Raw genomic sequence first — 13643 nt, 5'->3', positions numbered from 1 at the left:
TCCTCTGCACTCGCACCAGCCAACCTCTCCAGTCTTATTCGCCCCGCTTGTCCACACTGGGGCTTTCCCCCCAAGTGTGACTCATCGTTGTGCTGGGACTTTCTAGCAATGGCTGTCAGATGCATCTCACCTCTCTGGGGAGCTTCCTAGGCTCCCAGAGGGCAAACAGCTGGCTCACAATGGGGTGTGGCTGCTGCCCCTTCAACAGAATGAGGCACGAGAGGGTGGACCTTTGTTTCAGGAGGGTCAGCCAGGACAAATAGGGAGGGAGCATAGGGACTCATTCCCCAGAGAAGCCCCAGCAAGGGAGAGGCTCCTACACTGAGCTGCTGTCTGAGAGGACCCGATTCTGCCTCTGAGGATGTAGGATTGTATGCAACAGTTCCCAGGAGGAGGGTCCAGGACCAGGAAGAGGAGGGGTTGTGTGTAGCCTTTGAGGACAGGACCCCTTGAAAAAGACCTGTTACACCTCTCCTTGTTAGGCTTGGAAGATGGGGCTCAAGGAGGAAAAGGGATGTTCTTTGACCCTGGATGTCTATGACAGAGCTTTAAACTCTCCAATGGGCTCCCCGAGGGGGGAAAAAAAATCCAAACTATTTACTGTAGCCTCCACAACCAGCGCAATCTTGTGTTTTGGTCTGTCACACTGTTGGAATACAGTCCTCTGAAGGCTGGCCACACTTTCCTCATCCTTGCTCTAACCTGCATTAACATCTACCAGTGTCTGGAACACTGAAGTGTGAGAAAGTCCAGGGCTCCTTCTACAAAACCCTAAACTAGGCTGGATCTCCAGAAGCAGTGCCCAGGACACCAGCTACAAGGGCTGTGGGAGGAGCGGGAAGAGATATTGGAAGTTGATTGAACTCGCTATCCTCCACCAGAGCTGAAGGCTGCAGCCCCAACAGACACCTGGGGCAGATTTGGGGGCATGTGAAGAAATACCTTAACACAAGGCCGTTGACTTTTAGATCTGAGGCCTGCCTGGCGCCAGGCGGTCCCTTCCTTCTGGGTGTCAGAGCTTGATGTTGAGTAGGATGTGGCCAGGAGGAGCTTCTGCAGCTGAGGGAAAAGCAGAGAGGACAGGAGCCGGGGCTGAGCCACAGCCAGAGGACATGGACTGCATGGCCAGCCCCTCAGGACTGACCTTGGGCATCACAGGACCACAGGGAGAACACACGGTGGGCATTCCATGACCTGGGATGATGATCCCAAGATACTAGGTGCAGATGGCAGATTGTCTAACAATCCCGAACACACATAAGTATGCTAATAACATACAAATCCTTTTCAGAGTTAATAACCCCAGGGAATAGCTATGACTTTGAAAAACTCAAGCAGGTCTTGGGTAATGTCTGTCTATTCTACTGTTAAAATATTATGATACAGTTTTATTGGGACATTCTGAGTGCACACACACACACACACACACACACACACACACAATCTGGAAGGTTAGGTACCAAAATGATTCTCTGGTGTGGGATTCTAGCTGATTTCTCCTTTGTTCTTTTTGTTTATTCATATTACCTCTAAAAATTAATTTCTTAAATTAAGCAAGGTAATACTTGTAAATGGTTAAAAAAAAAAAAAAAAAAAAGAAAGAAGACACATCACAAATACTAAAGGGCACACAATTAAAAGCAAGTCTCTCTCTTGCCCAAAGTCCCTTTCTCCCTCCTAGAGGCAACTCCACTAACTACTTTTCGGTGAACCTATCATGAAGTGGGCTTTCATTATACAAGTATATGTATGTAGTCATTACCTCCAACCCACCCTGTTGTTTTGTTTTGTTTTTTTTTGAGACACAGTCTCTGTCACCCAGGCTGGAGTGCAGTAGCAGGATCTCGGCTCACTGCAACCTCCACCTCCCGAGTTCAAGAGATTCTCCTGCCTCAGCCTCCCAAGTAGCTGGGATTACAGGCGTCTGCCACCACACCCAGCTAATTTTTGTATTTTCGTAGAGATGGGGTTTTACCATGTTGGCCAGGCGGGTCTCAAACTCCTGACCTTAAGCGATCTGCCCGCCTTGGCCTCCCAAAGTGCTGAGATTACAGACGTGAGCCACTGTGCCTGGCCCTACCCTGTTGTTTTTACACAAGTGGAAGACTACACTTAAGCTTGTTTGGCTTTTTTTTTTTTCTATAAAAATTGTAAAAGCTCTTCTGCTTCTGCACCCTGAGGGCAGGTACAGAGTGTACCTGAGCTGAGAGAGCAGGAAGTTGAATACATCTGGATTTTCCGCCGGAGATCCTAGCCAAGCTTGAGAACAAACTGAGAAAGATCATGAGATTTTAGTACAGCACGGAGAGTTTCCCTGGGGAACATGCCACCCCAAGTCACTCCAACAAGGAATGCCAAAGGCCCAGGAGCCAGAGAAAAGGCCACTCCACACTCTTGAGGAGCCACGGGATCCTGGCTACCCCACCTACACCCCAAACCAGCACCCACATGTTTGTGATTTTTTCGATGGGAAAGGATCCTAGGACTGGGGGAAAGAGACCTCATTCTAGCCTGGCTCAGGCCCAGTGCACTGTGAGAGCCTTGATTCCTCCATTGGTATAATGAGCAGGGGCAGGGAGACCACATGGCTGGATTAAAACCTCTTTTTTTGACTCTAAGAATATGACAGAAGTTGCTGACGTCAGAAAACCACACAGACACACAGAGGTCCACAGGTCCTTACAAGTCCATCGCTGGACTCTCTGGGATCCAAGGCCCAACCTGAGGTCCAGATGACTTCTCAGGGCCTTTTTGTTTGTTTTATTTTTGTCTTTTAAAGAGATGGGGTCTTGTTCTGTTACCCAGGCTTGAATGCAGTATCATGATCCTAGCTCACTGAGGCCTCACACTCCTGGGTTTAGGCAATCCTCCTACCGCAGCCTCCAGAGTAGCTAGGACTACAGGCACGTGCCACCATACCGGGCTAATTTAAAAAAAAAAAAAAATCATAGAGATGGATCTTCCTATGTTGCCCAGGCTGGTCTCAAACTCCTGGCTTCAAGGGATCCTCCCACTCAGCCTCCCAAAGTGTTGGGATTACAGGTATGAGCCACTGTGCCTGGCCCCTCAGGGCCCTTCCAGGTCTCTGTCGGTATGCAGGGAGTCTAGACAGCAAGTCTGTTTCCTGTGTGCCTTGCACAATGGCTGAAACAGAGGCACTCAATAAGCATGTAGGGAATGAAGGTAATCTAAGGCATGGGAGGGAAACAACCTTTGTCCAGCAGGGGTCGCGCTTTGCCTCTTTAAGGTTTGGTTCCTCTCCAAAGGCCCCGTGCAGAAATGGCACTAGAATGCTTGTTACCACTAATGGTTGTACCAGAAGTATTAGTTCACATTTACTGAGCAACTGTATGTGCCAGGCACTGTTCTAAGTGTTTTATGTGTATTATCTGCTGTAAACCTCCTAATAGCCTTTGACATAGGCACTATTATTAACCCCACTTTATAGATCAGGAAGCCGAGGTTTAGAGAGGTTCAGGAGGTATGCCTAAGGGACATACAAGTACTAAATGGCAGGGCTGGGATTCAAACCTAGGTGCTTCGATTCCAGTCTGAAAGGAAGCAGGACCCCCTCTCGGCAGGAGCCATAATGTGGGACTGAACATATTCTGTGCCTGGCATGGTGGGTGCTTCACGCTGCTGTGGGGAACTTGAAGGCAGTGGGAAGGAACGGCAAGGGTCCTAGACTAGGAGTGAATACCTGAGTTCTAGTCTTTGCTGGCACACTGACTTGCTGTGTGACTAGTGGAGATACCCTCCCCACTCTGGGCCACAGTTTTTCCAGAGTTGGGCTTGAGGGTCACCAAGGGCCTTTCTAGCTCAAACTCTCCATAACCTAAGAACCCTCCCGGCTCCAACAGGCTCTGATTTTCTAGCTGAGTCCTGCCAGCCTCCAGGAGCCACAGCACCAAGGAAGGGGTCCAAGAAAGGCTGAGCAAAGCTAGACTTCACACTCCAGGACAGCTCAGCTATGGGTGCTCTCAGCCTGGATTGACAGCGACTGCTTCCAGTAACTTCTGAGTTCCAGACTCCTTTGAAAATCTGATAAAATCTGATCTTCTCCGTAGAAAGCTGCTATTCCATGTGCACATTTCCACATTCCGCACACACTCACACCGCATTTAACTTCTGCTGGTGGAAGTGTAAACCCGTCCAACCTCTTTGGAGGGCAATCTGGAAGTATCTGCTTAAACTGGAAAATCACAGATCCACAGACCCAGGAATTTCATTTTTAAGAATTTGTCCATTTACATGTCACAAAGGCCTGTATAAGAACAGTTACTGTGCCACTGCTTGTAATGAGGAAGGAGTTGAAACAACACAAATACCCAACAGGGGAACCAGTGAAACCTTACCAAGGAACATTACACAGCCAACACAAAGAATGAAACAGAGCTCTACATGCTCATGTGGAAGAGCTTCCAAGACACACAGTTAACTGTGAAAGCAACGTGCAGAGCCCTAATGTAGACTCCCTTTTGTAGTAAAATCTTTTAAAAGGTAGAAGAGGAAAGTCACATAACATCAGTAACCATGGTTACCTCTGGGACAGGAAAAAGCAACAGAGAGAGGGCTAAGGAGGTTTTGCTTTTAACTGTCCACTTTTACTACCTGGATTTTTACCATGTGTGTGCAATCTTCAGGAAAATGTTTTGCATGTAATTTCAAGGATTTAACACATAACTTGGTCAATCCCTAAAGTACCAAAGAGCATAGAGAATGCAGGTGAAGCCTATGTCGTTAGTACCTCTGTCTAGGTGGGAAAGGTTAAGCCCAGGGGGCCTCCCACCTTTGGCCCACGCTCTCTGCTGTGATCAATATTGCCAGTGATGCACGGAGTCCCCTGCAGGGCTGGAGCGGATTGCTCCGCACCCCATGCCCTGAACCAGAAACCTAACCCCAGGCTGCAACCATCACTTCTGCTGTAAGTAGGTTCTCACCAGTGAGAGCTCGTCCACCTCAGGGGCTGAGGCTGAGGGCTTCTCCGGGGCAGGGCTGGGGGGCGCAGATGAGGGGGCAGGCGAAGCTGAGGTGCATGATAGAGCATCTCCACCATCCAGGGCTGGGAAGGCAGCCAGACCCACGTCATCTTCAGGGATGTCATCCAGGGTCTTGGTGAGCTCTGCCAGGAGGGCCTCATTCTCACTGTCAATCTGGAGTGAGGAGGGCGGGAGGGCCAGAAAGGCAGATGGGGAGATGGTTAGTCACCACCTTAGACTCAGTCTCCACGGTGGACACCAGCTCTGCCCAGCCGGCTGGCCCACCATCACCCTCCTGCCATACCCTCCCCTCTGCCCCTCCAGCAGAGCTGCTCAGTATTCCTAGCATAGCAGATGCCCAATAAATGTGTTATTGACTCCAAGAATCCCAGAATTTTATGAACAGGCACTAGGTGATAGTGGAAAGGGCCCTGCCTGGGAGTCCCACTCTTGGCTCTGCTGCTTATCACATACCTGGGCACAGGGCTGTCCACCTAAGTGACACCTATCTCCCCCACCAAGGACAGAGGCTGGCCTACCACACTGGTAGCAGCAACCCATTGCAGCCCCTCAGACCCTGGGGTCCAGGCAGAGTGAAGGCCAGAAGCTCCAGGGTTCATCCATGACAATAATAACCACAGCAGTGACGAGGCAGCTATCATTTCTCTGCGGGGTCCCAGAGCTTACTCTCCTCATTCACTCCTGAGGAGGTAGCAACTATGGTGATTAGACACTCGGGCTCTGGAGCTGGGGCTGGACCCCAGGTCCCATACTTAGCAACTCTGGGCCCTCAGGCAAGTTAGTTTTCTCATCTATCAAGTGGGATAACACACAGCACACATTTCCTAAGGTTACTGCTGAGGACTAGATGAGTAAACTTAGGTAAGATGCTTAGAAAATGGTGCCTGGCACAAAATAACAGCACTTGCTACTGTGATGACTGTAGCCACTACCACTGCTAGTGCTGCTGCTGTTACATGATTTCCGCCATGACGATGATGACGACGACGGTGGTGGCGGTGGCAGTAAGTGCCCCCTGCACTCTTTGCTCCCTTCCTTCCCCTTCCCAGTGGCTATGCTGTGCCTGGCTTCATGCTGGACGCTGGTGATAAACAGCACGTGGAGACTGACATGCCCCGCTCCCATGGAGCTTACCCTCCTGTGGAGGATGGGATGAAACTAACAAACAAACAAGATCATTTCAGAGCGTGAGAAAGGCTAGGAAGAAAATAAAAGGAAGCCATGATGGAGAAAAAGAATGTGGTGAGGACTTCCAGGCTCTTGAGGGTGGTCCCAGATGCCTTCTCTGAGCAGCTGATACTTAAAGGTAGGCTTGAAAGACACCAGCCAGGTAAAGCGTTAAGAAGGGGAGACCCAGGAAGAGGGAAATCCCAGTCAAAGGCCAGGGGCACAGCGCTTGGCTGAAGAGAGGAGTAGAAAGGCTCTGTCAGGCTCAGGGAGGCCTCACAGCAACCTTGCCCAGGGGCGCACGATTCTGATCTCCATTTTGCAGTTGAGGACACAGAGGCTCCTGGAGGCTCAGCAACTTGTCAGGGGTCACATAGCAAATAATGTCTAGAGCCAGGACTTGGACAGCAAGAGTGCCCCATGCACAGATGAACCACAAGGAGGGTCGGCGTGTGTACCCCCAGCCCACAGGCCCCCACGCCCAGAGGCCTGGTACGGAGAGCACGTGGCTTCTAGGTGAGGCACCGAGCGCCTCATTTAGTAAGGCCTGGTCCCCAGGCTGTTCTGGCAGAAGGCACATTCTGTCACATGATGCCTCCTCCAGCACTCTTTCCCATCCCAGGTCAGGCTGTTTATCCTTTCTGCAGGAAGTTCATCTGAAATACACGTCTCGTGACGGCCTTTTGGCTGCACTAAATCTGTTCCAGGCCTTACAGCCGGAGCAGCAGCTGAGTAGTTCGAAGGGGGAACACGGGGAGAGAACAAACGCGTTTGTAATTTTTAGAACGGAGCTAAGAATAAAAGAAAGGTCAAAAGAAGATTTTGGTTGGGTCTGACCCAGGCCCTGGGGATGGAGGCCCGAGGGTAGATCAGGGTCCGAGGACAGTGGTTTTAGAATGCAACGGGGCTCATTGGCTGCCCCCACCCCCTACCCACAAGTCTCCTTCAACCCTCAGGCCAGACTCCCAACCCTGTCCAGCTCAGAACCATCTGTCCAGCTTGATGGAGAGTTAAGATCCTGGAACTTGGGGCTCAGCGACCACTCTTGGGGTTCTGCCATCAAAAGGGTGATCTTAGGCAAGTCATTTCCCTCCTTTATGCCTTGCTCCTTTCCCTGTGAAATGGGAAGACATGATCCCTGGCCAGCCTTCCTCCCTGGGCTCCCAGAAGGCCAAGTCTGGAAGCAGTAATGAGAACACTTTGTAGAGTGCTTAGGTCCCTAAGCTCAATGCCTGGGACATGGGAGGCACCACAGCAGATTTACTTAATGAAAGAGTGAATGAACCAAACAATAAACAACGGCGGGAGGCTAAGTTCAGTGTCTCAAAGACCAGATTCTAGAGGGAAGTCATTCAGAGATGACATCATCAGCACTGCATGAACTGAGAATTCTCACTCTTTCCCAGGGAGGGTACCAAGGGCCCAGAGATATTGTGAATTATCACAAATATCAGAGCCGGAAGGGCTCTCAGGAACCATGCAGTGAAGAGAGATTTCAAATGTGTGGCGCACACGCTACTACTCCCCTGTATTGCTAACGGCCGCTTCCTTCCATGCCAGCATTTTTCCTGATGCAGGGCTTCAGGTGACAACGGCCAATCAATCACAGTTGGCACTCACAAGGAAACCTATCTGCCATTATTTTTTGGGGGGGCGTGGTGACAGGGGAGGAATAAAGCCCCAGGAAAGAGACCTTTCAAGGTCACACAGTGAGTCAGGGGTAGGACTAAGGACTAGAACCCAGGACTTAGAAAGCCAACACTGACTTACTGAGTGCCTGCCGGTCACGGTGCTGAAATGAGTCCAAAATGGCAAAGACCTCAAGAGGTACCCATCAATTTGGGTAAAAGCAAAAGTCTTCCCATTCTCCCCACCTCTCCCCACCCCACTCCACTGAAACAGCCAGGTGGGGCAGGAGGCTCTGAGCCTGACTGGGAGGAGCAGCCATCCCTGCCCACGCTGGCCACTGCTTCCTCCAGCCATCCATTCCAGGGAGCTGTGCCACCCCTCTCCTCTTCCCCAGGCCCATTAGCTCGGCTCTCCCTGCTCAGCATAGAAACAGAGTGCAAATTAATGGAGAGTTAATCAGCTGAGGAAGGGATATTAATAGACTCAGCCCCACCCCCAGTCTTCCTGAGCTGATCTCAAGCAGAAGGAAAAGGAGCCTTCAAGAAATCTGAGGGAAAAGGCTTCATTTTGAGGACCTAGAGTGGCTTGAAGAAACGTCACGGAACAGAATGTAGGCTACCAGGGCAGAAAGAATATTCAGAGATCGGTACTATCCATGGGGCTTAAATTGAGGTTCAAGAAATCCAGGAAATTGGCCACCCCCCGCCTCCCATTTTTCTGGAAGTAGGTCCAGACCCAGTGACTCTCCTCCTGTAGCTTCAACAGATTGATTTGTCCATGTTCTTTCCTCATTCCTCACATGCGAAAACTGAGGCCCAACCAAAGGGAGCTACTCATCCAAGGACACCTGGCAAATTGTCACAAAACAACAAAACACCTGCCTTACTCTAGAAATATTTACAAGGGCCTGTCACGCCCCAAATCTAAGGACTCTGGGACATGCAGAGAAATGGAAGGCAGCGTCCCTGTCCCTGAAGAGGTGTCAACCCTTGCAACTGTAGCTTGTTCTCTACGCTCCCAGTTTGTTTCCGTAACAATGGTGCCATTTAATTGTTAACAGACTTGGCACTGGCAGCAAGGCTCCGTGATTCCCATTGGTCCCACGAAGAAACTATCCAAGTTAGTGCCAGAAGGGGGACTAGAACCTATGGCTCCTAGATCCCAGCTCAAGGTTTTTGGAATGGGTCAGTTTAATCAGTTCCTTCATTCAACACCTATGAATTGAGTCCTTATAATGTGCAAGGGCCCCAAAGATGAATAAAGTGTTGGTCCCCAAGGACCTTGCAGTCTGAAGGACACACATGCGTGCAAGAGATGGGAGCCCATGAGAGGGACTAAGTGACCAACTGCCTTAGGAGGAGGCATCGTGAGAGCTACGTGAAGGATTCATTCAGTGTATGACTGTTAAGCCCTGACAAAGTGCCAGGCACTGTGCAGAGCCCTGGGAATATAACCATGCACAATGCGGACACAGCCCACACTCAGAGTTTCCGATGGGCAGGGAGCAGGGGGTGGGGACAGGCCCCAGTCACATGGACAGAGGGTGCATCGGTGAGCAATGGATAGAGCTAGCCTAGTCTCAGGAGAGCTGGTGGAGTGTGCAGCCCATGAAGGGGAGAGGGGCTGGGAGGGCAGAGCTCTGTCAGCTGTGAGGACTGCCTTCCTTGCACGACTGGGGCCACACCAAGCTTACTTGTGCCTGAAAGCATTAGTAGGACCTCATCGGAGGCTTACTGGTGGGTCTGGCCATTCTCTGAGCAGGTGGGGGGCCTATACAGTCTCGGTGGGGATGGTCTTCAGGGAGCATCCAAACCCCTTTTCACTGATGAGTTCTCTGCAACCTAAAAGCATTTTCTGGAGGTGGCCCCCTAAGAGGAAAGGTGCAATATAGCAAAGGAATTGTCCCCATTGTTCAAGCAAGAAAATGGAGGTATCCAGTTGGAGCCAGAACTACAGTTTCGTTCTGGTAATTTCTCACAGGGTTGGCAAAGGGGTTCAGTGTAGCAGTGAGGGGTGTGGGTTCCTAGATTACAGTCTTTGCCTGGATCCTTACTAGCCGTTTGACCTTGGGTGAGTTACTCAACCTTTCTGAGCTTCCCTTTCTTTGTCTGTAAAACCGATTACTAGGAGTACACAACTGATAGCTTCTCTTCCTCAGAGAGGCCTTTCCCGACCACTCAGTCCACAGTCCCTTCTCTATTTCCTTTCTGCCCTTATCACAAGTGACTGCTGTTTGTTCACATGTTTACAGACGGTAAAGTCCTCGGATGAACACAGTGCCTGACACATAGGGGGCTTGGTAAACATTTCTAGAAGGATGATAAAATCCATCAGGAGGACGCTTGGAGAGGACGCTTGCAGCACACCACCTTGGTGTTCAGCACACGCGATGTTACTGTGGTTGTTGTTATTATTATTATTATATTGCCAGATAGACACAGGGAGCTATGGCTTCTGCCCCCAATCTTTACGAGGGAGAAAATTCCAAGAAAAGAATCATGAATCTGAATGTGCCCATCACCCAGCTAAATATGGCCAATCCAATTTCATCGATTACCCTCTAGGCCACACACTCCCACCCACACATGCAAATCCATGCAGAGATTGCTTTCTTCTGAAGCAAACCCCAGACATCATATTATTCCGTAAGAGGCCTTCTTACAGGAAATGCTAGCCATTACATGCCCCTGAGGCTGGTGCTGGAGCACACAGGGCTGGGAGAGGCACATGCATAGTGGTTCTTGGCACTGCCTCTTATTAAAGAACCTCTAGGCTCCAGCTGAAAAAGGGAGATAATTGTATTTACAACTGAGAGTTGTTAAGAAATTTAAATGAATTAATATACACAAACAGGGACAGCCCTCCCACAGAACAGCTGCTCAATAAATGCCAGTCATCTCATTATGGTATCAGCATGGTCGTAAAGTCCCGGCTCTGGAGGCAAGAAGACTAGGTTTGAATCCAGTTCAGCTTCTGACTAGGTTAATTGCCCTAGGCACATGACTTAACTTTTCCAAGCCTCATTTTCCTTATCTGTAAAATGGGAAAATACTGGACCCTGTCTTGCAGGGTGGGGACGAGGATTGGATGAGATCATGTAGGGAACAGAGGACTTGGACCTCTGTGGCACACAAAGGGGCTTGGTTCTGCTCGGGAGGCCTACAGAGCAGTTCATCTCACCCTTACTTTCCGGAGGTGATACAGCAAGGGCCAGGTGAGGCATGTGAGCTGTGCCAGATCAGGGGCCAATCCAGCACGAGAAACCAGGGCCCAACCGCTTTGGTGGGTGAGGGGCTTTCTCTGCATGAGCAAGTGCAGGAGAAGGCAGAGCAGGGCAGAGCCGGGATTTTGAGGACAGAGAGGCCTGGCAGCGGGGGAGGAGGGGAGACTGGAGAGGGCATACCTGGAAGAGCTCGGAGTCATCGGGGCTGTACTGGTTGGGTTCAGTCTCTGAGTTCTCTGGGCACCACTGCAGCTCCCCAAAGCAGGTGGCCGAGTCAAAGTCGCTGGCATCCAGCTGGGAGAGGTCGAGTTCTGGAAAGTCAGCATAGAGTTGCTCCTCCCCGGACCCTCCACCCTGAGGAGACAGGAAGGAAAGAGGTGGATCAGAACTGAGGCTGGCTAGACCCAAGCAGGGGCCCTCTCAATAATGATGCAGCCAATCTGGACCCGTGGCCAAGGCCCGATTTTGCCAAATGACCAAGAAATGGAAAGATCAGCTCCACCCCTTGGTTGAATCTTCTGGTAGCTAAGCTAGGCCCCAGCAGTACAAAACCCCCTGCTGCTTTCCCCTCTGCACTCCTACATATCCCTCAAGGCCCTGCCCACATACATCTCTGTCCTCCTGTTACCAGAACTGTTTTGTTGAAAACTTTATTAAAGACTGTAAATAGAGGAGCTAATCCTTTACATATATGTCCCCACTTATAAGTGGACTTCTTGAAGCTAACAATGCCTCTATATTAATAATGAAACAAAAAACAGCAATAATAATGACTGACAGTATTGTGTGACTACTAGGTTCTGCAGAAACACCCATTCATGTTCCCAGGAATTTTATAGGAATATATGTAATGTCTAAAATTACATATATGATATAATATATGATGGAACATACATGATGAACATAAAATTACATATTTGATATATGATGGAACACCAATTAGTACACAATATGTAAATAAAGCCATAAAACACCCGTATCATGAGCCGGGCATGGTGGCTCACGCCTGTAATCCCAACACTTTGAGAGGCCGAGGTGGGCGGATCATTCGAGGCCAGGGGTTCAAGACCAGCCTGGCCAACATGGCGAAACCCCGTCTTTACTAAAAATACACAAATTAGCCAGGGGTGGTGGCCCATGCCTGTAATCTCAGTAACTTGGGAGACTGAGGCATGAGAATCGCTTGAGCCCGGGAGGTGGACGTTGCAGTGAGCTGAGATCACGCCACTGCACTCCAGCCTGGGTGACAGATGGAAACTGTCTCAAAAAAACAAAAAACAAACAAACAAAAAAACCCAAAAACAAACAAGCAAAAAAACACCCATATCATGAAATACTACAGTGCTGTTGAAAAGAATGAGGAAGATCTGTGTGTTCTCCAAGACACATTAAATAAAAAACAAAGTTGTAGAATATCAGCATGTAAAATATAACCCCACATGTGTAAAGAAAGTAAAAATCAAGCCGTATATTTCTTTATGTAGGCTAGCATGTATGCAAACACACAGGAAAAGATCTAGACGGTCATAAACCCGCCTAATAGCAGTGAGTGGGGGAGAAGGGAGCCACAGGTGACTCTGATAACAGCATTGCCTGAATCAGTGGTTCTCAAAGTGTAGTCCCAGACGGGCAGCACCAGAATCACCTGGAAACCTGGTATGTTGGAAATAATATAAATTCTCAGGCCTAATCCCAGAGCTACTGAATCAGAAGGCAATCAATTTCTCACCCTGGTCTCCCAAGTTTAATGGTTACCAATAGAAGAACTGCCCTACAGATTCAGAAATAGCCTGAGTTGGGGGGCTGACACAGAAACAAAATGGCTTGGTGATGTTCTGTTGGCCCTGGGGCCTGGCAGAAGTGAGTTGAGATCCCCATTCACCAGCTGTGGACTTTGGGCAAGTCCCTTCATCTGTAAAACGTGGACAACAACAATATCTGCCTTATACGTTAAGATTAAAAGAGGCAATGTCGTCATAGCCTGGCCTAGTAACTGCTCAATAAATGTCAGCTAAGAGTAATATAACAAATAATGATAATAATAATGATAAAACAATGGTATTTCATGGTAGGCAGAGAGGAGCGGGAACTGTCTCAGAGAACAAAAAGAGGCATATGTGACACTTAAGAGAAACAGGTTTTCCCCAGACCTTTTCCTTAATTGTTCCCACTTACTAGGCCTCATAAATTATGAATAAATGTATATTATTAGCTCAACTTGACACAGGAAAAAGGCTTTTATCCAAATTTGGGTCAAATGTCTTAATTGGCGTTTTGCAAGAATCCTGCCTACGCAGGAGGCAACAGGCCCAGGTCCTCTCTAGCGGCCGGTCCCCTGCCCTCAAGCAGGCAGCAAGGTGCCCAGCAAGTCTGTCTCTGGGAGCATGGCCCCACCACCCTGTCCACCACCTGCCCATTCTTTCTCCAATCCACATGTATTCCACAATCCTCATTATTGAGAGCCCACTCACTCTGAGCCAGGCACTGTGATGGTGGGTGGGGAAGGATGACGTTAAACAAATAATCACACAAACAAAACATGTGATTCTAAATCGTGACTCTCCAGAGAAGAGCAGAACACCTCTGAACCTGATTGGGATTCTGAAGATGAGAGGATACAGGTG

General features: G+C 49.4%; 1 protein-coding gene across 12 annotated transcripts in view; it reads right to left on the bottom strand.

The window, feature by feature from the left end:
* PPARGC1B (PPARG coactivator 1 beta) overlaps window positions 1–13643 on the bottom strand; it is a 128227-nt gene that overhangs the window by 26529 nt on the left and 88055 nt on the right. For 7 of the 12 annotated variants that reach the window (XR_010126452.1, XM_063665275.1, XM_054488349.2 and 4 more), the window contains exons 2-4: window positions 11200–11373; window positions 4941–5153; window positions 943–1059 (exon numbers count right to left, since the gene is read on the bottom strand). Coding sequence is in view for 11 of the 12 variants with exons in the window: in XM_063665275.1 (XP_063521345.1) it covers window positions 943–1059; window positions 4941–5153; window positions 11200–11373 (504 nt within the window). In the remaining variant the exon portion in view is untranslated. The remainder of the gene's footprint in view (window positions 1–942; window positions 1060–4940; window positions 5154–11199; window positions 11374–13643) is intronic. The other 5 variants (XM_054488351.2, XM_063665279.1, XM_054488352.2 and 2 more) reach the window with 3 other exon arrangements.

This window comes from Pongo pygmaeus, chromosome 4 (assembly GCF_028885625.2).
Source record: "Pongo pygmaeus isolate AG05252 chromosome 4, NHGRI_mPonPyg2-v2.0_pri, whole genome shotgun sequence".
In the NCBI taxonomy this organism is placed as follows: Eukaryota; Metazoa; Chordata; class Mammalia; order Primates; family Hominidae; genus Pongo; species Pongo pygmaeus.
The sequence above is the reverse complement of the archived record's forward strand: the minus strand, read 5'-3'. Positions and strand labels throughout refer to the sequence as shown.